The 25,111-nt window shown below is 41.4% G+C and overlaps 1 protein-coding gene across 2 annotated transcripts in view; it reads left to right on the forward strand.

Annotated features, from left to right (window-relative positions):
• The first annotated feature begins 716 nt into the window (after window positions 1-716).
• LOC117740581 (LIM/homeobox protein LMX-1.2-like) overlaps window positions 717-25,111 on the forward strand; it is a 41,477-nt gene continuing 17,082 nt past the window's right edge. Inside the window, exons 1-2 of one of the 2 annotated variants that reach the window (XM_034547065.1) lie at window positions 717-783; window positions 1,967-2,153. In XM_034547065.1, the coding sequence (XP_034402956.1) occupies window positions 717-783; window positions 1,967-2,153 (254 nt within the window). The remainder of the gene's footprint in view (window positions 784-1,966; window positions 2,154-25,111) is intronic. The other variant, XM_034547066.1, reaches the window with a different exon arrangement.

Here is a 25,111-nt window from a genome sequence, read left to right on the forward strand (position 1 = left end):
AGTTCATACAGAAATTATGAATCCCTTACTTTGATTTGCTGCAGTGAACTTGAGTCTACAGAAATCATAACGCTAAAAGCCCCAAATGCCCAGAGAGCTGACAGCAGGTCTTTCCTCCGTGTCATCCTGCGCATGGAGCATGTTCTCGGGGGGAAGCAGCGTCGTGTACCGGGAGGCCCAGGAGCACCGCATGACGCGGAGGAACATGTGGAGGGGTGATTTGATTGCTCATGGAGCAGCATTCAGGAGGCCGACACGGACTCACTGTGCAGCTGCGTGGAGGCGGATCCACCCGGACCCCCGGGCACCAATACGGTTGCAGAGCCGCGGATACCGCTCGGCGGAGGCCGGGGGGAGGAGGGGAGGAGGGAAGGGGGCGGTGGTCTTCTAGCTCCGCCGTAACCCTCGGCTCCAGCTCCGGGTGGCACATCAAGGTTAGGACCCTCTCCGTTTCACACCTCTGGATTTACACCAGCTTCCGGTCCAGCACTCCGCAGGTCTTCCCGGACACTCAGAGCCCGCCGGCGTGTTTAGTTTTTTTGTTCAACTTCGCGGATTCTACAAACTCAATATCTCGCTTCGTGGTTCAGGGTCGCCGCTGCTCGAGGCTTCGTGGGGGACTTGTCACGCAGACCGGGAACTCGCGCTTTGTGGAAGTTGCAACAAGTCGCGCGGAGAGGCGCGCGTGAGCCGCGGCCCCGCTCCGCTGCCGGAGGATGCTGAACGACATTAAGATAGAAGATCGTCTGCGGACTGATGCGGGGTCTCTGGACGGGATGATCGGTGAGTTCACGGCCCTCTTTACTGCTGCGGAAGATTTACCTTCTCTTCTCTTTTCTCTTCTTTTCTTTCTTTGATGACGTTGCAGCAGATCTCCATTCAGCTCTATTATTGGGCTTATAATAATAATAATAATAATAATAATAATAATAATAATATATGCATACATATATATGGATATATACGTAAATATCTATATATATATATATATATATATATATATATCAAGTATTGGAAGAACAACTATACGCATCTTAATATTATTATCTAATAATAATAATAATAATAGATACATGATTGCAATAATATATATATATATATATATATATATATATATATATATTCATATAGAGACAATTAGTATTGGTATTATTATGAGCCGATAAGCCTATGAGGAGAGAGCTGAATGGAGATCTGCTGCAACGTCATCAATCGGATAACATACATCTGTCGTTATTTTTTAATCTATGATTTTAATTCTCAACAAGGACTATCGCGGGTTAAAAAAAATGAATGTTGAAACAAGAACAATTTTCGATTTGGTGTCTCATCATCAGTTATATTCTTCTGTTCAGCTTGTCATACATTAATGTTCTATTATTAACTCTTATGATATAGTTGTGTGTGCTTGTTTGTGTTTTGTTGTTGAGCAAAATGGGACTGCATGTGCATTTCGTTCTGCAATGACAATACAATAAGCATGTGACCTCTTTACCTTGTTATGTTTATTAGGAGATAATATGTTTTGGGGGAGAGAGGGTCCTTGAGTCAAGAATCAATCAATCAAGAAATAATAATGTATATTTTTCACCCCGATGTGAGTTAAATCCGAGGACTTGTGGAGCCGTAATAAAGGCTCGGGCCTCGGCCAGGACATATATAGCCGATGTAATGGATCATAATCTGTTCATAAAAGCTCTATGATGACGCAGAGAAGCTACATGTGAACTTATAGTTATAATACAGAGCGAGAACCAACGAGGGGAAACTAACTGTGAGAAGACAGAGACTGGACTGGGGTTATGTCACATTATTGTTCTTTTTATTGACTTATTCATTAAGGACGGTGAAACATGAAAGGATGAACATGACGGCGAAGCTGCACGAGCTTCTCCTCCTCCTGCTTTGTTTAAATACACGAGCTACACCGCAGCGTTTGATTTGTGTGCCCCTTCCTCTCCGTCAGGCGGAGACTCTCTCCAGCGGGCCGTGTGCGAGGGCTGCACGCGGGTCATCTCCGACCGCTTCCTGATGCGGGTCAACGACGCGTCCTGGCACGAGCAGTGCCTGCAGTGCGCCGCGTGCCAGCGGCCGCTCACCGCCACCTGCTACTTCAGAGACACGAGACTCTACTGCAAGACCGACTACCAGCAGTAAGGCGCGCTCTGTTCGGCACGCGCTCGGGCTTGCTGAGGCCTCTGGGGCGGAATGTGTGTTTGGGGTCGGTCGGGGAAGGACCGAGTAGCCTAGCTCCTCTTTTAAGTACCGCGGTGTTTAGGCCGGTCGGGCCTATTCCGAAGCACGCCGGCCTCCGGTCGAGCGGCACGCCGGCCTCCGGTCGAGCGGCACGCCGGCCTCCGGTCGAGCGGCACGCCGGCCTCCGGTCGAGCGGCACGCCGGCCTCCGGTCGAGCGGCGCCCCGAAAGTGTTTCTCTTCACCTGCAGCGCAGTTAACAGCTGAACGAGGATCAGACCTGCTGGGAAAAACGACTGAATCCTGGATTTTAGCTTTAAAAATCGCACGTCGGGAATCGACGCAGTTGGCATTATTTACTTTGTTCTTTACGCAAATGGCGTAAATCACAGATCCGTTTGAACGACTTCAGGAAAACAAAGGCAGCCTTGCCCGTTTCTCTGCATATTAATATGTGTTTTCATTTATGTTTGTATCCACAGACTATCTGTTCTATTAAATTATAATATTTACATTTTAAAGCCATTATTTTTATTTGTGAAATACGAGAAAATTGGCAACTGAAATCTAATAATGATGTAGTTGAGCAAATAAGAGTTTGCATTAATAATAACCGGAGAAGAACACACACATTGCTTCTGGATGACTTAATAAAACATGAGAAGTCTTTGACCTAATGTGTAGACCTAGTCACATTCATTGGTAATGAATGGGGGCTCTAAAATATGCTTTAAATATGGCATAACTATTATTGTTGTAAGTGTACACAGGGTGAGGGTGAGGTTGTGTGCAGCTGGATAATGTTTCTGTAAGGAGCTTTGAGTGGAGAGGCGTTGTGTTATTACAGCATGGGCCTCCATTGGCTTTAATGCGTCTTAAAACACGGTGAACTGTACCTCATAACGTAGTAACATTAACGCAGCATAACAATTCACAGCGGTTATCATTGAGAAAAATCATATCACCCAGCTACACCTAGTGTTCTATAGAATATGTGTAGGCCCTATTTTTAGGAATATAATAAAAAAGGCACAGAAGAAGAGTGATAAGTTCAGAGCAATAGAGAGTGTTGCTCACAGCTGAAAGCAGTGTGAACGTGGCGTCGGCCAATTGGATGTGGTTAACAGAGCGTTGGTGCAGCTGGGTGGTCTTGCCTCTTGAGGTTTTTCTTCTTTTTTCTTTTTCCCAGACAGCCTGTGCAGCGCGCTGACAGCGGGCCGCCTGACTGTCACATCAGCCCTCTGCTGGGTGTCTCTGTGAGCCTGTCTGCTTTTCTTTAAGGGCCTTTTGTCCCGTAGCGCTGCAGCTCTAAACATCGGCTGGAGGTCGGCCGACCACAATGGGTAACACGCATCTCCCATATAGCGCCGCGTCCCATTCCTTTTAACCAGGAAACTACACAGATTGACCTTTTACCTCTTCCCCTTATTTGTCAATGTTTCAGTTAGTTTTTGTAACACCATCTGAAAAAAAACAAGCATCAATTGTTACATATGATGAAGATGAGGAAGATTCAAACAAAAGGTGTACCCGGTTTAATAATCAACCCTGGAACCTGCAAAAGACTACAAGAAGTGCTAAAACGAGAGTGGGGTCAAATATAAATCAATGAGGAAAATTTAACAATTGCCTTATTTGCCAAATATACAATGTGCACATATTTGACTGAGTGATGACATGCGCTGAGACAAAAGACAGGTTGGCTAAAAGGTTTAGTTAAAATAACAAAAATATAAATAGAATGATTATATTTAGTTATAATAACATGTGATGATAGTAATACAACAAATAAAAGCCTGGATGGATATATTTTAAATGTTTTATCTTTTGAAATTTAAATGTTATAAAAATAAAACCAAGATTTCACTAAGGGCATAGTTAAATATAAATGTAGTTACATTTGAGCTTTTTTTCCCCAATAGTGAGACATTGTAAACTAAAGCACAATATACCAAGTAATAATAAAATAAGGATTAAATGATCCTGGTGGTCTGATTAGTTTCAGTAAAAATAAATAAAATAATAATACACTTACTCTCCATTTCTCAAAGGTCTGTGTGTGTTTCAACGTAATGCTTGAATTGTTAAACAGCTTTTCTTTACATGGCATTCAAAATGCAGAGATGAGTTCTAAGTGACAGCCGTGGGGAATTGGATATTTATTATTTGATTGGATATCTGATGCAAACAAATATACAAGTAAAGTTCACAACACTACTACTGCATTTCAAGATGTGGACATAAAGTAAAATGCTCCAAATCCTTCAAATGTATTTCTTTCAGTAACTTGTTCATTTAAATAAGTCCATGAGGTACAAAAATACTCCATAAATTGATTTAAAGAAAAAAACTAATCTATATGTTTTATTCTTTATATTCCTCCATTATTCTTCTGATGTATCTGTTCGGCTTTTATCGTCAGGCGTTACAAACACCGACGGACAAACAAATGTCTTCCTCTGGATGTGGAGAAGCTCTGGACACTCACTGGAATCCTTTATGGAAATGAGAAGAAATTGCCATTTGTGGGATGAGAAATGGGTTACAAACAACAAAAAACACAATAGTGAATGAGAGAAATATCATAGGTTAATATTAGGATTATTTAAACTCACCAGAGTACTATTAGAAATTAGACACTTCATTTATAATGAATGCCACATAATAATAATTTCTTAGAGGAAATGAGATACAATAAATGAGTGAATCTGAAGGTGCAGCAGAGACTTAAAATGTCCTTTAGCCGTCACCATAACTGCGTTGCAGTGTGTTCCAAACCTGTGTTTCCTAAAACTATTTTTCTTGGGATGCATTTAAAAAGAAAGAATAGACGAGGACATCAATCCACCCAATTCATAACAGGCCTCATTAATAAACCTTGAGCCAAGCAAATTTGTGCATTCCCAATGGTTTTCTCAAATGGGTAAACCAGACATTTAGAAGAGATTTACATTCAATAAATCACAACTTCGTTTCATGCATGTTATTGAAAACATATACACTTGTTAAATACTTAGTACAGAATAAAGGCATTTAGAATAAATGTACACCAGCCTCTCATTAGATTCAGTGTTAGTTATCAGATCACTACGAACATTCAGGCTTCCTCGTGTGGCCCAAAAGGGTAGTGCAGATAACCATTTTAAACAAATGACTATGAAAGAAAAGGTTTTGGCAACCCAAAATGCATTTTTGTGCGATCCACATCTTTGGAAAATGACCGTTACAAACCATTTATTAATTGTCTACATACTGTTTATAAATGGTAAACAAAGGGGGCCAAAATACAGCCTTACTCTCCATGTACATTTCTGCTTAGCTTCTGAAAAAAATATTAGAAGAATTGTATTTGCAGATTTGACTTTCTATAATTATACCAATTAAAAAAAATCTTTGGCAAAGAGGCACCTCATTTTTTGTTCTGCTCCAAGTGTGAGTGCTACAGTCTTTGTTGACTACCACGGCATCGTCTTATTAAATGTTGTTTTTTAATCAAGTGCAGCTCAGGATCCAGGTCAGACTCAGCGCTAGGAGAATTTCTCCCGGGCTTCCGCCTCGCTGCTTTATGCTGTGGCTTAAATTGCTCCCCTCATCTTCCTTCGCCATTCAGGGAGAAGAAATATTGATGTAACGGCAATAAAATGAGTGGCCGAGGGTTTAATCGCGGCTCCTCACAGACTCAGCCTGAGAGGAGGTTAACTCTACTGTTCTGTAGCTTGTACACTTATGGTCATGTTTTTACAACCTGGAAAGAAAAAGCATCTACACAGCGCTTACAAACACAGTTACATTTACTCATGTAAATCATACGGACATTGTTTCAACGGGGGCTTCTAATCTGATGGATTTTACATATCCACGAGTTCCATTGAACTTGTCAATAAAACATGGCTCTCAAGGTTTTTAATTCTTCATTTAAAAGGAACTTATAACACATTTTCAGCTTTGTATTTGGGCTTTCTAATGGAGCATATTATGAAAAGCTGACTTTTCTGTCTTTTTACACACATACTATAAAACTATAAAGGACACGTCTCTGGTAGCGGCTGTCAATCACCTTGTAGTCCCGCCCTAAAGCATACTCCTCTTTATGGTCTGTTTGACTCTAAATCACCATAATTTACTAAATGAACATCATGCTGTATTGAAGAAGACTTGAAACTAGAGATTGGGACCATAAACATGTTTACAATGTTTACTGAGGGAATACATAAAGAGCAACATGACTTCTCTTTCATGACATTACTCTACAAAAGGAAAGTTAGCTTGAGGCAAAAATAACCACATAGTTGGGTTCATGAAAACAGTCTTTAGGACATTCAGTGTAGAGCGCCGGTCTCGTGGTTGTTGGACGCGTCACTCTGTTATCTTTGGAGCTGATATTTGGGTATTTATGTGTATTTAGCTGAACAGCTGGGGAAATCATTCAATGCCGTCTTCTTTATCACCTCATATGAGGAGATCTCATTCTGTTGAGTTTATTTGGGAATGTTGTGACCTGTGAAATACATCTGAGTATTGGCATACATCCCCAACACCTCATTATGCATAAGCAATATGTTGACACTATTAGATAGATATGTGTTGCTATTTTAATTCATATTAACATCTGTAGTTTTTTTGTGTCAGTTCTTGTTATGTTAGTTATGTGTGAAGTTGAATATTTATATTGTAAATTAAAAGTAATTATTCTTAATATTTTATAGTTTTCTTTTTTTTTTTTAACAATTCCCATGAAAAGGCCAAAACCAACAACGTGTTAGCCTGTCTCCTAATCCTTTCTGACTTCCCTACTATATAGTACATTTGTTTTTAAAGCTCAGTAATTTCCTAAAATAGCTGTCCTTCGTAGTGTTTGTGAAACGTTACTCGAGCAGGGGGAACAAGTGGATTTGTTGGGGACTACTTTCAGCGGCGGATTAATCCACATCTGGTGCTCTAGTGAGTGTTTGGGTCCAGCAGGACGGCGTTTGTTGGACTGGGTCAGAATGAACAACAGCGCTTGGCTCCCTGATATGTTTTTAACAACAATGGAGAAGATCTATCAGGCTGTGATCCAGTTGCTCCCTTGGGTGAACACCGTGTGTGAGCATCGTTAGCTTCTTCTCCATCATCTTCATCTTCCACTCAAACGGTCCTGACTTCTTCTCCTCTCCTCTTTGACTTTGGAGGGTTCGTCTTTGCACATTTCTTTTTCTCCCCGCCCTTGTGTGTGAGCCCTCCATTATTCATTTTTAAACCGGGACGTATGTGGGACGTGTCATTGTAAAGGTTTATTTTATTAGAAACCAGAGGACCTGGCGTGTTCAACATTAATCAAGGCAGAGACCCCTTCAGGTGCGGATCCGGGACTAAATCCTGGACCCAAACACAGCAGGCTGTCCAGGAGTCTAAATACACTCCCGTCCCCCCGGGAGCGGGGGGCAAAGAAAAGAAGGAGGGGGGGGTGTACAAAGTCAACCCAACGCAACAACACAGGAACCAGCGTGAGCTCCTTAAAGCGCTGTTCTGTTTGGATACCACAGCTGATCAACGGCCGAGCTCAGCGCTACAAAAACAAGGCCTCGTGAAAACGTTGCAGATTGGGTTTCATCGCCTCTCCAGACTCCTGCAGGTTGTCCTCCTCCCAGTCGCCAACATCATCGAACGGCAGTGATTTATGCCCCCAGTCCTCTGACCCCACCTTGACTTCAAACACAGGCAACATGAGTTGCCTCTGTTTGGCCTCAGCTCACAGGACCGTCTGAGGAAAACACAAAATCATCCCCGTTTCTACTGAAACAATGGATACATGAGGAGAGTAAAAGTGATGTATAGATCTGGCTGATTGGGATTCTTGGGTGTTAATCTGAGAGTAAAGATACAGAGGCTGTAACAAAGTTATAATCTGTATCTCTTTGTCACAAAAACAACCCAGAAAACAAGCCTATTGACTGGCGTGAATAAACAGCCAACACCCAGAGCTGACCTTATTACATAATGCTCCTTGTACACTCGTTATCGCACCACGTATCTCTGAATAACTGGTGCTTGCTACACGTTGGCCATTGACACGCACACACTTGAGGAAAAGGGAAATGAGAGGAAAAGACAAAAGAAAATATAAATACATTTCAAAACTAGAACATTAAATAAACGAATTTGTAAACTCTGAAGACTATATAACGCAAATGAAAAATATTAAAACAATTAGAAAGTCATAATAATCGACTTTTTCCCACATAGTTGTACAGTTCATGGCTACATTTCATATACATTTGATAACACTGTCCCTTTACACAGTCAGCTTCCTGTTGTTTTATCACACGAGGTCAGGTGTTAGTCATTTAGGAAGTGATCTGTGTTTCTTCCCGCTGACTTCAGAACAGCTTGGCATTCCTCTACCACACTGGGAAGGACTCTAAAAAGTTGAGAGAGCCACAAATCATTAAGGGGCCGCAGGCAGTCTCTGTTGAATGCTCCGAGAGGATGATGATGAATCTGCATCTGAACATTTATGCCAGCCCATCCATCATGGCTTAATACCACAGCGTGGCCGTTTGAACTAATCCCTGCTCCACATACAGTGTGAAGTAAAAAGAGGTGTTTGACTCTCTGTTCTACTTTTAGTTCACGTTTCTCTGAGATTTAGAGTGAGATGGGTCGTGGTCAGTTCTAATATCTACATCTACATCGAGGGGTTTATAAGGTAACGCAGAAAACTGCCTTTTTGTAAGTGAGCAGCAAGTCCAATAAAACTCATGTTGTACCATTCACTCCAATGACGGGAGTCAACTCTTTCAAACGCATGCAAAAGCCGCGTAGTTGTTTTTCAAGTAAGGTCAGGCATCAACCAATCACGTGCAGAATGTACATATTAAATATTTATACTACGGTGCTCAACAACAAGGAGGCTCGGCGGTCTGAACCAAGGCGTCCATCTTTAGTACTCCCTTCAACCTTGATGAAGGCAGCCTCACCAGATCCTTAACTTCCTAATAAAAGCCCTCGACATAAACACTGAGTACTTGTTTATCAAGACGAGAGCTGAAGTTCACTAATACAACTAAATGATACTGCGACAAAGTCAAACTCCCTTAACCTGCAACAAAAATGATATGTGAAATTCATAGCACAATTCATACGGGATCACAAACATATTTGTCTCGAGCTGTTGACTACCGTGGATTCTTTTCCGAAACGAGATTGCCTCCCTATAGGATCCTGGTTGTTGGTCCGCCGCCTGAATATATTCAAACATTTTATTTATAAATGTTGCAACTGTCACAAATTGGCATCGCTCCCGGTTCATTGACTGTATATAAGAAGTTGACGGAGTCATCGTGACGTCACCGATTGGTTGAAGCCTCTAGTTCAGTGCATCTTGGCTTTGTTCAACCAATAAACGGAAGTTACCATATTTGGAATGCGAAGGAGTGAAATAAGGACTCAGTATACGGCTCTGGTCACAGTAGCCCCGCCCTAAAGCATCCCCTGCTTTATGGTCTGTTTGACTCCAAATGACCATCATTTACTAAATTAATATCATGCTGTATTGAAGAAGACTTGAAACTAGAGATTGAGACCAAAAACTAATGTTTACAATGTTTACTGAGGGAATAAATCAAGAGAGAAGTAGAGTTATTTATATAGACTTCTATACAACCAGAGGAGTCACCCCCTGGTGGTCAGGAGAGAGAAAGCAGCTTTAACACATGAAGCATAGACTTCTATACAACCAGAGGAGTCGCCCCCTGGTGGTCAGGAGAGAGAATGCAGCTCTAACACATGAAGCATAGACTTCTATACAACCAGAGGAGTCGACCCCTGATGGTCACTAGAGAGAATGCAGCTTTAACACATGAAGCATAGACTTCTATACAACCAGAGAAGTCGCCTCCTGGTGGTCAGGAGAGAAAATGCAGCTTTAACACATCAAGCATAGACTTCTATACAACCAGAGGAGTTGCCCCCTGGTGGTCAGTAGAGAGACTGCAGCTTTAACACATGAAGCATAGATTTCTATACTACCAGAGGAGTCGCCCCCTTGTGGTCAGGAGAGAGAATGCAGCTTTAACACATGAAGCATAGACTTCTATACAACCAGAGCAGTCGCCCCCTGGTGGTCAGGAGAGGGAATGCAGCTTTAACACATGAAGCATAGACTTCTATACAACCAGAGGAGTCGCCCCCTGGTGGTCAGGAGAGGGAATGCAGCTCTAACACATGAAGCATAGACTTCTATACAACCATAGGAGTCACCCACTGGTGGTCAGTAGAGAGAGTGAAGGTTTAAGACACTTATGCATTGGCTTCACTCATCAGAACCGGAGGTTGCCGCCTGTGCTGGTATGAATAGTTTTAAAGAAAAATAATAACAGGTGAGTATTTTAGAATTTTGTTTTCATTTATCCGTCATTCCCCTGGTGCGTAAAGGCCTTAATGCTTCAGACGCACCAACCTGCACCGACCGCATTATGAAAGTAAAACTTAACGGTGTGAATATAAACAAAACAACTTGAGGTTTAAAAATCTAAAATACTTGGTTTGGTGTAACAATTACATTTAAAAAGAAAAAAAAAGAATACTCAGTATTCATATTACTTTGTACCAAATAATTGTGAGTTCTGTGAATCACAGAGTAACTACTCCGTGCATTGTTTCTGGGAAGATATGTTGCTGTTAAATTGTCATGGTTTAATATTAGTCATTATTTAACATTCATATTTTTTAATCCATACTATTGTTTGAGGAGTGAATCGGGATGCTTTTATTTTGGATTGATGAACATTTCTAAGTTCACTAACGATATGTTTTTGACATGGTATAATAAGGGGAGATTTCAACCACAGGAACAATCTGACATCATGCCGCTGTTTTAACGATTGTGGGAACTCCCCCGGCTTTTGTGCTGTAAGGCCTGAGTGAAAGTCAATAGCCAATAAATAGTGGCCGGCCTGTGGGTTTTTACTCTCTAGCAGACATGCCACATTTTTACCACTCACGGTTTTTATCTGTGACCGTTCACTTTTCCACCCTGACACCACCTCTGCACTTCATCCTTGTCTGAGTCCTTAATGTGTCCCTGACATGAAAGCGCCCATGCAGTAGATTCATAATGGTCCTGCGGATCAAAGAGAGGGGTTGGCGTTGGGGGTTGCACAGGCTATTTTGCCATGTGGGCCATAACACTTGGACTCATAGAGCACCCAGTGTGGGACTGAGGAGTTTGTTGAATTAATAATTATCTTTATTACCATCTAGCCGGAGGGAATCAAATCCTCGCTGTCCCTCACAACAACAGTTCACATGTGACAGACGGACATCAGTGTGTTTTATTGTCCTCCACTATGTCATTGGCCAGCCTGCTGATTGGTTTATTGCTTTAGTTTCACAAATCCACTATAGTCTGTTGTTTTGGTGACCACAGCCCACTTCCTCCTCGTCAAACCCAGGCTGATTTTGAGGCATATTTCCACCAATTAAATATAAACTCAGGATGACTTCAGTTCAATTAGGAGGGACTTCATTTTCAAGAGTGATCCAATACATTTACTGACATGGAGCACAGTGGCTCTAACTGTCAGGATCTGTAGTGTTGTGTCGTGTTTCCTGTTTTATTTTGAAGTCCTTGTCTCTCGTGTCCTCTGTTTCTCTGTACTTCCTGTCCCTGTGATTGTCTGCCCTGTCCCTGATTGTTTCCTCCTGTGTCCAATCACCTGCAGCAGCCCTCTGTATTTAAGTCATGTTTGTGTCATTCCCCTTTGTCGGTTCGTCTTGTCTAGATCGTGGAAGATCTTGTGTGTTAGACTGTTTTGTATCCTGGTTTTTGAATCCTGTTTTTGGAATCCTGTTTTGGAATCCCGTTAAGCAATAAAGTTGCTTTTCCATCGTTGACGGCGTTTGGGTCCAGTGTCCTGTAGCTGCACCCATAACACTAACAAGCTGTGGCCGCGTTTGCAATCGTGGGCCGGGCGGGACCTGGACACCCCGCCTGCGCTCCCTCATCACTGCTGCACAGACCCTGCCTCTAAAATGCGTAGGACGGCGGCACTCGTATCCGGAAGTGGAGACGCATTGTCCATCTCAGGCTGGTCTCATCCAGCATTTGTAGCAATACCTACAAAGAGTAGTGGGCTGTAATTTGTAGAAATCCCACAAATGAAATGTGTATGTTATCCGTAAATCATGAACAAGGACATGAAAAGACAGCTGAAACGCCAACGGGGTGGGAGGGAGGAGGGGTCCAATCAACGGCAATCTTTCTGTCAGGTGACTGCCGCTCGTCCCCCGAGAAATCAACGTTTATGTTTTTGTCACGTAACTTTCGTAATTAGTTACGTGATTATTTAACCCAAGGGATGATGTTTTATCTTTTTCCTAAACCTAAGTAGTTTTCGTGCCTAAAGCTAACTAAGGAGTTTCCCCTGAAGACGGAAGACCCCATGCATGTAACGAGCGGAAAATGACACATGTTGCAAAAAAAGGAGTAACTTTTCGCTGAACGTCCCATGACCCATTATTCGAGGACATGTTGTCCGTCTATATGTACAGTCTGTATCCACACCAGAAGTACCTGGAATTTTGTTAACAATGCCTCATTGCATCGTAACAATGTGCCAAAGCTTGGTCCCTAAAACTGTGATGGCTGTTTACTGACAGTAAGGGTACCGGTCACCTTTTCTCGTCCAAATAGTTTTGACTAACCTGGAAGTTAGTTTCCTACCCGTCTGATAGTCTGACTGCTCTGCCGGTCAGAAGATGATGACATTACTGTTGGTACGATTGAGCCCAGAGTGAGCTGACAGCAGCTCTCTGCTCTGACAGAATCATGTTTGCCAGTCTGTGGTTGGCTGCGTGTCTCTCTCTCTCCCCTCTCCCCTCCCTCTACTTCCCCCCTGTTTAATCGTTATATCAGCGCTGCTGGCCTCTCCCGGGAATCTGGCTGGCATTTAGAAGGCTGAGACGACTCAAGACCCCAAGGGCTCATCCAAAACCTGCCTGCTCCAAGCTGTCCACATTATTAGCTCCCTGCTCTCAAAGGAGACATTCACTCTCTCATACACACACACACACACACACACACACTTCGTCTTTATGATTCTCTGTTCTCTTGGCGTTCTCTGGTGTTCTGCCTCTGGTTCTCCCCGGGAGAACAGGAAGTAGACGTGTGTGTTGTCAGAGAGCTGCTCCACCACCAGTGTAACAGTAATCACTTCATTGATATTCCTTATCTAATTACACTGCTGCAGAGAATTTGCATAAACCGTGTCCCTCTTTTTAATAACGAGGACAAACACGTCTGTAATCTTGTTGGTCTCTTTCTCTGCAGCATCCATCATGGATGCCTCTGGACTCTCTCTGTCTGTCTCTTTCTCTTCAGACAATACTGTGAGTGTCTGTGACACCAGGGTGACGGACCCTGATTTTTAACCTGCAACTTGCTCAAAACTATCAAAGGATGCATCGCTGCCCAATCAACAATGGGTTATGAGGCAGAGCAACAATTATAACCAATGTTTTATTTAGTAGTGATGAGTTCATCATCAAAAATGTATACATTGGTTGTCAATGTAATCCATGGATAACTACAAAAGTACACAGTTCCATGCCAGGTGTGTCGGGAGACATTAGGCCCCCTTTGTAACCTACAGTTTAATTGTACTAGCCTCATTAGCTGTTAGCACTGTTAGCTGTACTAGCCCCATTAGCTGTTAGCTCTGTTGGCTGTACTAGCCTCATTAGCTGTTAGCTTTGTTAGCTGTACTAGCCTCATTAGCTGTTAGCTGTACTAGCCTTATTATTGATAATATAAATGCTTATATATGGTCATAATGTTATGCTTTTGTCAGGCTACTCAAGTTCCTGAATAACACATAGAAGGTGAAATTTGTGTCTGGGAATGTCTCGCTTTAGGTCACAACACACCCATGTTATTGACTAGACTAATCAAAAAGTGGCTTGGCCTTGCAGGGCTCAGGCCTGTGAGACGGAATTATCTGCCTCCTTGATAGTTCAGCACCAATTAGAAGTTAGGATGATGCATACAAACCTGTGACGAAATCTGTGTATGTAAAGGCCGGGGCTTCTGGTTCTAGAGTTGTTGTGACTCCCCTGGCGTTGCAATATCAGCCCTTATACTTTGCTTGTGATCAGAGAAATAAATCTACCAGAATGAGAGAAGTTGTTAGCTGAATTCTTCCAAAGGCTCTTCCCATGCAGACGATTCTGAACCACGCTAACAGCTTAGCTCTGTTGGCTGTACTAACCTCATTAGCCCACAGGCTGCTAACAGCTAACACGGTCTCCTCTTACCAACTAGAGAAGACACTCTCTGTTGAGTCAGTGCTTGCTTCAGTTTGTCATTTGCTAAGCAATAGTTATAGAGACATACAAACATCAAGAGAGGACCAATTTGTAGCTTGGCTAGCTTGGAGGATACTACCACTTAGAGGCACCCAAGTCAGAAGTTTCAAAACCTAGTTTTCTTTGTAGCTAAAAATAATTCTACTGTTCCACTTTTTCTCTCTCTTGCTCTTTGATGTCTTTCAGTTTGGCAAACATGATCATGCTGTCCGCAGTTAACTGATGTCGCTTTACAGCATTTCTGATACCACCTCCTGCCATTTGGTGCCACCAAAATCCAAAGTTGCCAAGTGTAGCTTTAAGGAGATGATTCCAAACTATTCAAATATACTATGTAAAGAAGGATTATTTTCTTTGAGTGCTGCATCACTTTTGACAATCTGGAGCACAGAGCTCACCAGTGTCAACCATTTGTGCATCTGTTGACACATTGCAGACAGGAAGAAACTAGTATGTTTACCACAGAGCGAGAGATGAAGACGCCTGTCTTATTTGCAACATTTCTGAAGCTGATGTTATTCCAGACACAACTTGGGGAGTTTTTTCTGATCCGATGTGGGGTCCTGGGACAGGGATGTCGTATGTGTACAGATTGTAAAGCCCTCTGAGGATAATTTGTAATTTGTGATTCTGGGCTATACAAAATAAACTGAATTGAATTGAACTTTTGGACACAAGGCATCTTCTTTTCATCCATCCTTTCTGTCAAAAAGGACACAATTCAATTATACTTCATCAAGTGATAGTCCATGTTTGAGCCTGTGACAATCATCCACACACATGGTAGTATGGAAGTTACGTGGTAAATAAGTCATTGTTTGGGTAAAAAGAACTACGTAAGTAACATTTCTTAAGTATGCAGTTTAAATGACAAGTAAAAAGAACTAAGTAAGTGGCGTTACTTGAGTACAGAAGTTACGTGACAAAGGCAATGTTGTTTTCTGGTTTCACGCGGGACACAAACAGCCGTCTCCTGTGTGAAAGTCTCAGGTCCACCCGGACATCACCCCCATTCTTTATACTATCTCACCTGTCCTGACTCGTGCTTACGTGTACAGTATTGTATAACAAATTGCTTACTTGGGTTATAAATGAATCATTACTGTGCATTACTTTTCACAAGTAAAAGCAACGAACAGTGTATGAGAACAGCTTCTAATCTGGAGCTGGGTTTGCCTCCTACATGGAGCTGCCGTTAAACAAAGAGCAAAAAGAAACTCCTGGTGCTGTTCCACACAACACATTCACCCCCACCCTGTCCTCACGCATTACTGGGCCTCAATATAATGATCTCATCTCAGAGGAGGGAAATTGTAAGGCAGCACATTTGTCCACTATTTTTATGGCAATGTTATGTGTGTGTGTGTGTGCATGTGTGTTCACGCCTTTACCTGCAGGCCAACATCTCCATGTAACCACTGCAGGAGTTACCTTTGTGATATCTGATGTGTTAGGCTAACACATGTGACCCAGAACAGTGCTAAAGAGTTGGTTTCTCTTTATCTTCCATCTAGCTCCCCGGGTTCACCTCAGAGTCTACTGCAGTGGATCATTAGGCCCTTTGAAATTTAGAAACTATTATCCAATTATGCAGTTAGAGTGTCTAAGTATTCACAGAGGTCATCTGATCTGGTAAGTTCAAATACCAGCAGTGACATTTTCAGAGCAGGCCTGCTGGGCGCTCACTGCACCTACATGAGAAAGAATGCACGTGAATGGTTTAGAAAAGCATCTCTGTTTATGGAATGTAGTCTATCTTGATCTTTAAAGGCTCATATTCATTCAAGAATGAATTATTTCATTCACGCGCATACATTGTCATTGTCTGAAGTGTTTATTATATATGTCTGCTCAGAGTTTTGATGTGATAAGTCAAACCCTACAAAGCCACGTTCAGACGCAACAAAAATGCATTCTCAATTATATTTCAATGGAAACGGTTTAATGTGATTGTACATTGAAACAAAACAAAACTACTATGTTGTGTGTAGTTAAACGTAACAGAGTCATTTTTTTGGAGACCCGGCTGAAAAATGAAACGTAATCCTGGTCTCCTAAAAAGGATATTCTTATAAAACGAAACAAACACATTTCCTCTTTTAGTTGGGAATAGTATGGGAATTTCATTTTTACTGGTAGCATCTTCTTTGCGTGTTTTAATTGAGTGAACCGTGGCTAAAGCACGAGGGATATCTCCGGCACATTTAAACCCTGACAGCATGAGTTTCAGCTCCAAATGACACAAACAATAAAAGAGTGAGTATTGTCTTTTAACAGGAGCGTGGGAGTTTGGACTGCAGCACTGGTTTATGAGGCTCCGAGCACGGGGACTGACCATGCAGCTCAGAGAAAGGGCGACCATGTTTTTATGTTCACTAAACACTGTTGTTGCAAGTTGTGTTTATCTTTGTTCTTTGGAAACCTGGACTTTGAGGCTTTTTGGACCTTTGCGTTGTGAACGTGTGTATTTATGTCCAGTGTGTGTGTGTATACATACGCGTGTGAGGCGCTAGTGTTGGCCTCGGATGGGAATATTGGTGAAATGTTTTGGGTTTTTCTTTGACAGTGATGAACAGCATATTAGAAAAATATACATTTCTAATCCCCCTGACAGTTGTACGGCTTCAAGAAACCCACTCTGTACTGTGCTACAGGGTGACCGGTGAAAGATGGAAAGAGTGACTAGATGACATACAATATATAGTAAAGCAGACCTAAACTACATGAGGTCATTGAATGCAGCACAAAAACGTACTGTGTAAGCAAGCCAGTTCTCCAAACACTAACTAAAAAAATCATTTAAAACAATCACATAAATGATGTACTCCTCGTTGTATTATACAGCCGGACAAACACACGACTTTCACCCAAGACGCCGCTGTTCGTGTCCCGACACACGGTCGAGGTCATTCATATTTTATTTCTTACTTTTGTGACATAACTTACGTAGTTAGGTAAACAAACTTATTTTAACCCAAACCCCTAACCCTAACCAAGTGAACATGAACACTAAGTACATTTATTTTAAAAGTACACGATGCGCATAAGGAGCGGAAACTGACAAGGTGTCACTGAGACGTCAGAGGTACGTAGTTACACCGGGCCGCCGACAGAGCGTCAGTATTTGACGAGCAGAAGCTGGACCATGCAAGCACTGTGCACTTGTGACATTAGAGCAGGTTTAAAAAATATCTGTAAAACATCAACTGAGAATCAAATGTCTGGATGTTGCATTTTTTATTTTATTTTTTTAAGTATCTGATTCAAATTATAGGTCGTTTGGTATGGAATATCTCACAAAATGCCCTCCATATAACCATTTGAAGCTCATTCAGTCTGCAACATTACTTCTGTCTGCTGTCAGGGATGTAACTGCCTCCACAGCCTCCCCCTGGATTATCTTTTAATCAAATGTGAATTTAGATTTTATCTACGTTCATTAAATGTTGTGTATTCCAGACTCAGAGGTTCTGAGCTACGGACTGTGTGTCTCATGCTTGCTCAGATTTCTTCCAGAGCATCACGTTAGCAGAGCCACACCATCAAAACAAATTGCATGTTGCTGCAATTAATGGTAAAACCTCGACGTACCAAGTGCACTAAAACAATTAGAAGTTATCAGAAGTGAATTTTTTGCGACACAAATCGGAATTGTGAAAACTTGACCAATTTTAATTGCATTCTCCATCTCTGACATTGATTCAAAATGTGCATTTGAGTTTTCGTGAGACGTGTCATAATTGAGAGAATACATTTGATATTCTGACAGATTTCTCACATTAATCTGAGGAGTCATTTTCCCCACAAGGCTTGTTGATTATTCTTTGTCTCGAACAAAGACGCACGTCAGCACAGCTTATAACAGTGGAGGTCATCCCTCCTTTGCCCTCTCTGTCAGACTCTGAGCCAGGTATCAGTCGGTGGTGCATCAATCCGGTCTTGTCCTGGGAGAGGGCTGTGAAGGCGGTGGGGGAGTGTGTGTGTGTGTGTGTGTGTGTGTGTGTGTGTGTGTGGGGGGGGGGTGTAACAGATACTCAGAGACAACCTGCACTGCCAGCAGTGATGTATTCTTCCTCAAACAAATGTCGGGGCTGGAGGATGGGGGATCCCCTGGGAAATAAAGTCTGCCTCCATCCACAACCCCCCCTCCTCTCTTTATCTGCTCAAAGCGTGTCTATTTATGAGGCTATAAGTGGTGTTAAGTCTGTGTGCCTCCAGGATGTTTATTAGTAGCAGGTCCAAGCTGACTGACACGCTGAATGGAAATTATGTCTCACCTTTAATGCAAGTGAATTAATGCCTGACGTTATTTATTGTTAAAAAAAACACTCTGTTACAGAGCAGTCATTTTCAAACTAAGACCAGATGAGCACTTAGTGGAGGAACTGAAGATTTGGGTACAAATCAACACTCATAGTTTCACTAGAAGTAACCAAAATAGCCAATGGCAATGTGAGGCCCCCTCGCCGATCTTTCGCAACCTCAATACGCAATATACAAGATTGCATGGATGCAAGCCAACTAGGCTATACACACTTTGCATAAACATCACCATGGCTAATATTGTTCACTAATGACACAGCAATATAGACTGTAAGCTTGTTCTGGACCAATAGACCGTGTCTTTAGGCCCAAATGATGTGTTGCTTAGTTTTATAATTTACACACATTTTACATTTACACTTAAAATGGAGGCACATGACACATATATTGTAATTAACATGTTGAAAATAAAGTGGTCCTTATTGCCTATTGCAAAAATGAATCCTTTCATACTGTACATTCATTATTGCATTCATTAATTTCTTATTGGCATGCAGTGTAGAAAGCTAGTTTAATCCAACTCGGTGTGCTTTCAAAGTAAAATGACAGGATTTTGCAAATTTGAGGTACTTGTAGTTTACTTGAGTATAGGGGTGGGCAATTTGACCATATTGGCTTGTGAATGATTAAGCTGTATTAATACCTGTGCGTGGCACTACACTACGTAGAGCTACTAGCAAGCACAAAGTTGTTTATGCTAAGCGCGCTGTTCGTTGCAATATTCTCCTGCAAAACATCTCACCAAACGTAATTTCACCAACGTTTTTAGTTGTTTGAAAGCTCCGGTTTCACTGGGTGCAGGTCTCAGGCTCTCCACACGTGGAGAGACGAGTAAAATGAAGATTACGTTGGTACCGGTTACAAACCAGCTCGGTGGAGTGAACCGTTAGCTAAGGTGCGGATGGTTTAAGTGTTTATGTATCTATAGCTGAGCTCGACCAGAGATGATTTGGTTTGAACAGATCATTGTTCTACGTGAAGTAAGATGGAAGTGATGTAATCTAGCCCTGGTGCGTTTTATGTGGAGTGAGCACTGCACCAGACTCCATTTAAAAAAGAATGCCTTTTAAATGCTACATTGTTTGTCAGTCACCAATAACACTTGGTCATGGGTGTTCTTACTAATTTGGCATGCAGTTAACACATCGGGCATAATTTAGCTTGAATGAAAACTCAAATCCTGGCATTTGCTCCTGGTTTTCTTCACCACTGTTTGGTTAGAAGGAAATAACGAAGTAACAGGTAAACCAACTTTAAAAATGAATGATTTTCTTTTAAAATATGTGCTGAGTGGTGGATCTAATTTATGCCAATGGGAAGAGTGCTTCGTGTAGATTTCGAAAAGTAACTTATAACTACCTTGTAAGGCTATATTTTTTTTAATAGGGAAAGTTTAGTTGGACTGTTCAGTAATTTGCAAAATAGTTAAAACCAACATGAAAAAGAAATGTGGTAACATCCTAAAAAATACGATCATATATTTTTGCAATGTCGCCCACCTAAAATGAATGTATTTCTTTACTCAACTACATTTATTTGATATGTTTAGTTACTAGTTACTCAACAAATAATCTGTACTATTTCATTATTTAAAACCTCTTCCCCTCCCTTTCTTACGGCTCGCATGGCCATGTTTTCTTTAATTTCTTATAATTTTACAAGAGGAGCCCAAACTCACACTGTCGAAAGTCACGACAACCACTGCAAGTCGGGTCTTGTCACTCCCTTCATCTAGTGGAGACTTCAGGCTTTCTAACGACGTATTGCATTTGGAGATTGAGCATGGGCCGTTTACAGTCATGTGTAACTGAGCCACCTGCATACTCGCTCGTACGCTATTACACGCAGCTTGTCCGCTATTTACGGATACCAGAAATTTACAATTGTTCAATTGATTTTTGGTATTAGCACAAACATATACCAATGTGTATAACTGTGTAATAACCAGTGTGGAGCAGGTGCTTCAAATGTCTTTTTGGAGCTCCGCCTGGATGTTTTCATGAAAAAAACCTGTGGAATGGTCATCCTTTGTCCTATCCTCTTCAAATTTAAGGCAGGTGTTCACAAATAGTATAGTTACAGCCCTACACTGTCCTTTACAGCCACAGGCAGTTATTTATACTGAAAGATACTTTTATAGTGAATATACTAAACATGTTGTATTTGTTACTGACTTTAAAGGCCCATTGCTCTGTTTCTGTATATGACCTACAGGTTTTCTGACACTTACACAATACACTTTAGCGTTTTTTCTTTCTGGCTAGACCTAAATGATGCATATAGTCAGAATGGTTCAGAAGCTACAGTCATTTTAATTTGGGTATGTCATTTTTGCCGTTTTTGCTCCAAAATGTTTGGGGACTGGAAGAGGGAGAAAACATTATTGGTCATAAGTTACAACATTAAAGTAATGTTCACAATTAATGCATCAATACTTAATCCAATAGTATATCTTATTCTAAAATGGGTCATTCAATGAGTCTATTTCCTTTTGTACTTTTACTCATATAATTTGGTATGCAGAGTATTTCTACACTGGTATTTTACTTTACTTTATTTCTTCAGATACATAAGTCCATACATTTATTATATAACCACCATGTTTCCTTAACCTTAACTGTGTGTTCTTTTATTGCATAAACAAAGGAAAGAATGACCCTACCCAAAATCCTGCCGTTCACACCTGCCCTTTGTGTTTAGAATGTAGAGATGATTTTGTAAAAGTTCAGAGAATCTCGAGCTGCCTGGTGCTTGGAAGAAGAAGTCCCGAAGACAGAGATATATAATCAAAAGTATTTAATCATAACAAACAAGGATCGTCAAGTACATACATGGTCCGGACCGGACACGCTCACGTGATTCCGCTTCCACAGTCTACTGGCTGAGCTCTTCTCCTCGAGCGCTCCTCGTGTAGCCAACAGTTTCTGTCTGGCGTCACCCCGTAAGAGACCAAAATCACGTCTCACAATTAGTTTTATTCTCAGTCCATTGGCTGAGCTAAGCTCCCATTGGTTAGTGGAGGTATTCATGTAAATACCTTTCAGAGACACAGCATGCTGCTGACCAGCGAATAAGACATGAGGTTCACACCAGAAGGTTAGTTTCATTGGCCACTTCAAAGAATGCCGCCATTCTGTTCGCAAAACCAATCGATAATCTGGCGGGGGTCAAAGCTCACACTTCCGGTCAAGGACAGGAAGTTCCCCTTCAGAATAAAACCTATTATCCTGCCTTCAGAATAAAAGCAACATCTCAGGTCTAAACAATAAAACATCATTCATTCTCATGCATCATACAGTAAATCATTACATTTGTCATCAACAAACAGAATAATAAAACAGTGATCCTCTCTTATGCTTTATAATACATTCCTCAGAATATTCCTCAAATAATTATCATAACTTTCTTTATGTATTTATTTAAAACAGACTCTCATTTACATATGCAAGTGTATATAAAATCCACTACAACTCAACAATTTTCAACAGAAGAGAGCCCTGTGATGAATCAGTGTGCTAGTTAAATTTGACACAGGCTTGTCAGCACCTCTCAGTCTGCAGCTGGGACATCAGTCCTCTGTGAGTGTGTCTCTTGCACACAATAGGCCAATGACAGTCGTCAAACAAATAGTTGTATTCCAACACCGATGATAATGTCCATGTCCCTTTAAACCGTCTCTGACCTAAATGCCTTCTCTGCCACATACATTTTTCATGAAAAACAGTATAATATTGAAACATGACTGCGTAGTCCTGTATTTTTATATATTTAGTCACAAGGGCTAACTCTACGCTAACAGTGTAAAAGGTCCACAAACAATGAAGAGTCATAAAGTCATCATACTGAGTCAGTAATGTCCGTTACCAACTTACTCCTGATTCATCAAACCACTGCTAGGTCAGTGGCCCTCGGCAATGGATACCAACATACTGCTTCCTTCAACGTCTGTATGAGACGCACAGGGCTTTCATCTAACTCCAATGTAAACCCATTGGATAGGTCAAACAAACACACAACTTTCACCTAGGGGGGGCCGCTGTTCATGTCGCCCAATGTATGTGAAACCAAGTCGAGTTTTGTCACATAAGTTTTGTACTTCACTAAAGTCAGCTACATATCAATTGTTATTTTTTCCATATCAAACATACTTATTAACCCAAACCATGATCTCTTCCTAAACCTAAGTATTGTAGTTGCATAAGCGGCCCCAAAAAAAAGTAGCCAAAGAACTAAGGAAACCTATGTTGGAAGTTTATTTTGAAAAAAAATTAGATGCATGTAACAAGCAGAAACTAGATATGTTTTCTGTGAACATAGATGTTTATTTTGAAAAAACTAGCACACCCTCCCTGAGTTGTCCAAAACTGACACTAGCGGTGACTGTGACTCAGTGGTGAACAGGGTCATCCTTCAATCAGAGGATCGGCGGTTTGATCCCCGGCACCGATAGTCCATGTCGATGTGTTCTTGGGTAAGACACTTAACCCCAAATTGCTCCCATAGCTGTTCCTACTGTGTATGAATGTGTGTGAATGTTAGTTACTCCTGATGGGCAGGTGGAAACTTAGCTCCTCCCATCAGTGTATGAATGGGTGTGAATGGGTGAATGATGTCATGTAGTGTTAAAGAGCTTTGAGTGGTCAGAAGACTAGAAAAGAGATAAACAAGTACAGGTCCATTTTACCTAGAGCGTCGAAACGTAGGGCCACTGACCAAGTTTCGGTATTTGTCAAGTTGGGAGTGAGAATGTGTTGCTGTTACACAGCAGTATCCGTTTGCTAACATTGTTTGCTACAATGTATGTGTATATATATATATATATATATATATATTTATGTGTAAATATATATATATATATGTGTATATATATATATATGTGTATATATATATATTTTTTAAACAATCAAAAATAACAGCTGCATGAATTACTTAATTGTTCATGTTAATATCACAAAACTCTCCCATAGCTTTAGTCTGTTTTTATAGGAGGTATTCCACATAACTACTATTTCATGACAGTTCCCCTTTAAATTTAGGTTTCAGCATTTTGACACTTTTGTTCCCGGTTTCATTGACATGTGAAATAGTCATGAAAGAATGCCATTCATTGTCATACCAATAACACAAATTCTTGAAAGATCAGGCTCATGTACTGTATCCTAGTAACAAACACAAATAGCTTAATTTGCATTACAGGTATATCTAAAGTTGTTTTATTAATGACATATTAGTGAGGGTTCATGCGGACTGCATGTGGAGGTGGATGAGTCTTGATGTGAGCTGAGCAGCGGTGACGAGCACAGGTGAGAGGTTGGCCACGGGGGAGGAGGGGTTAGCAGCCTGAAGGCAGGGCTATTGAAGGCATTGTGTGGTGACGGACAGCAGCGTGTCGGGAAACAAATGAATTGTGACAGCCAGCTGGAGCACAAGCCACACCAACCAGTACGCCTGAGGCTGTCATCACTTTAGCAATGACGAGGAGCAGCCGTGATCAGCCTGGAAATATGACTCCATCATGACCCAAAGCAATACTTTGAGGGATGCACAGGGGCCAGAAAGTCTGTTGGCCCTAAATGAAACCCACCAGATTGCCATGACAATACTCATTGTATACAGTATGTCCTCCACCACCACGTGAAACAATTAGTGTCATCTTTGTGAAATGTAATCTTTCATAACTGTCTGAGGGGATACCAGCAAATCTAGATTTTGGTTGTTGAGGAGACCTGAAAAGTCTTGTCTGGGCAGCAGGTGGGAACAGATCATACATCAAAAGGCAAAAAACATACACATACCATATTAGTGGTCATTTCATCAGCTATATTTATATATCAGCCGTGAGAAGAAAAAAATCTGCGTTATTCTTCAGCCTCACTATTGAGGTGTCAAATACCAGCGTTTCTGTTTGATACTGCAGACAAGGCATCCCTCAGCCTCTGTAGGAGACGTGCATGGCTTTCCACTGACTCCAACGTAAACCCATCCGCATCATTATTAGACGCTCAGAGCAGCTGCTCCAGCAGTCCGGTGTTGTAGTATAGAGTGATACAGTCTTGGTACGGTAGGGAAGAGGTCGTGGTGAGTGGGTGCGTCAACAAATAAATAAATAACTGTATTTTTGATTTTTGTAACTTTCTCTTATAGCGTCGTTCCGCTCTTGAAATACCGGCACAAAGTATGTTGACATGGCAACACATCACCTGTTGGTTGATTGGTTAGCGAAAATGTAACCCCTCCACCCCCTCCATG

Source organism: Cyclopterus lumpus, chromosome 12 (genome assembly GCF_009769545.1).
Source record: "Cyclopterus lumpus isolate fCycLum1 chromosome 12, fCycLum1.pri, whole genome shotgun sequence".
NCBI classification, from domain to species: domain Eukaryota; kingdom Metazoa; phylum Chordata; class Actinopteri; order Perciformes; family Cyclopteridae; genus Cyclopterus; species Cyclopterus lumpus.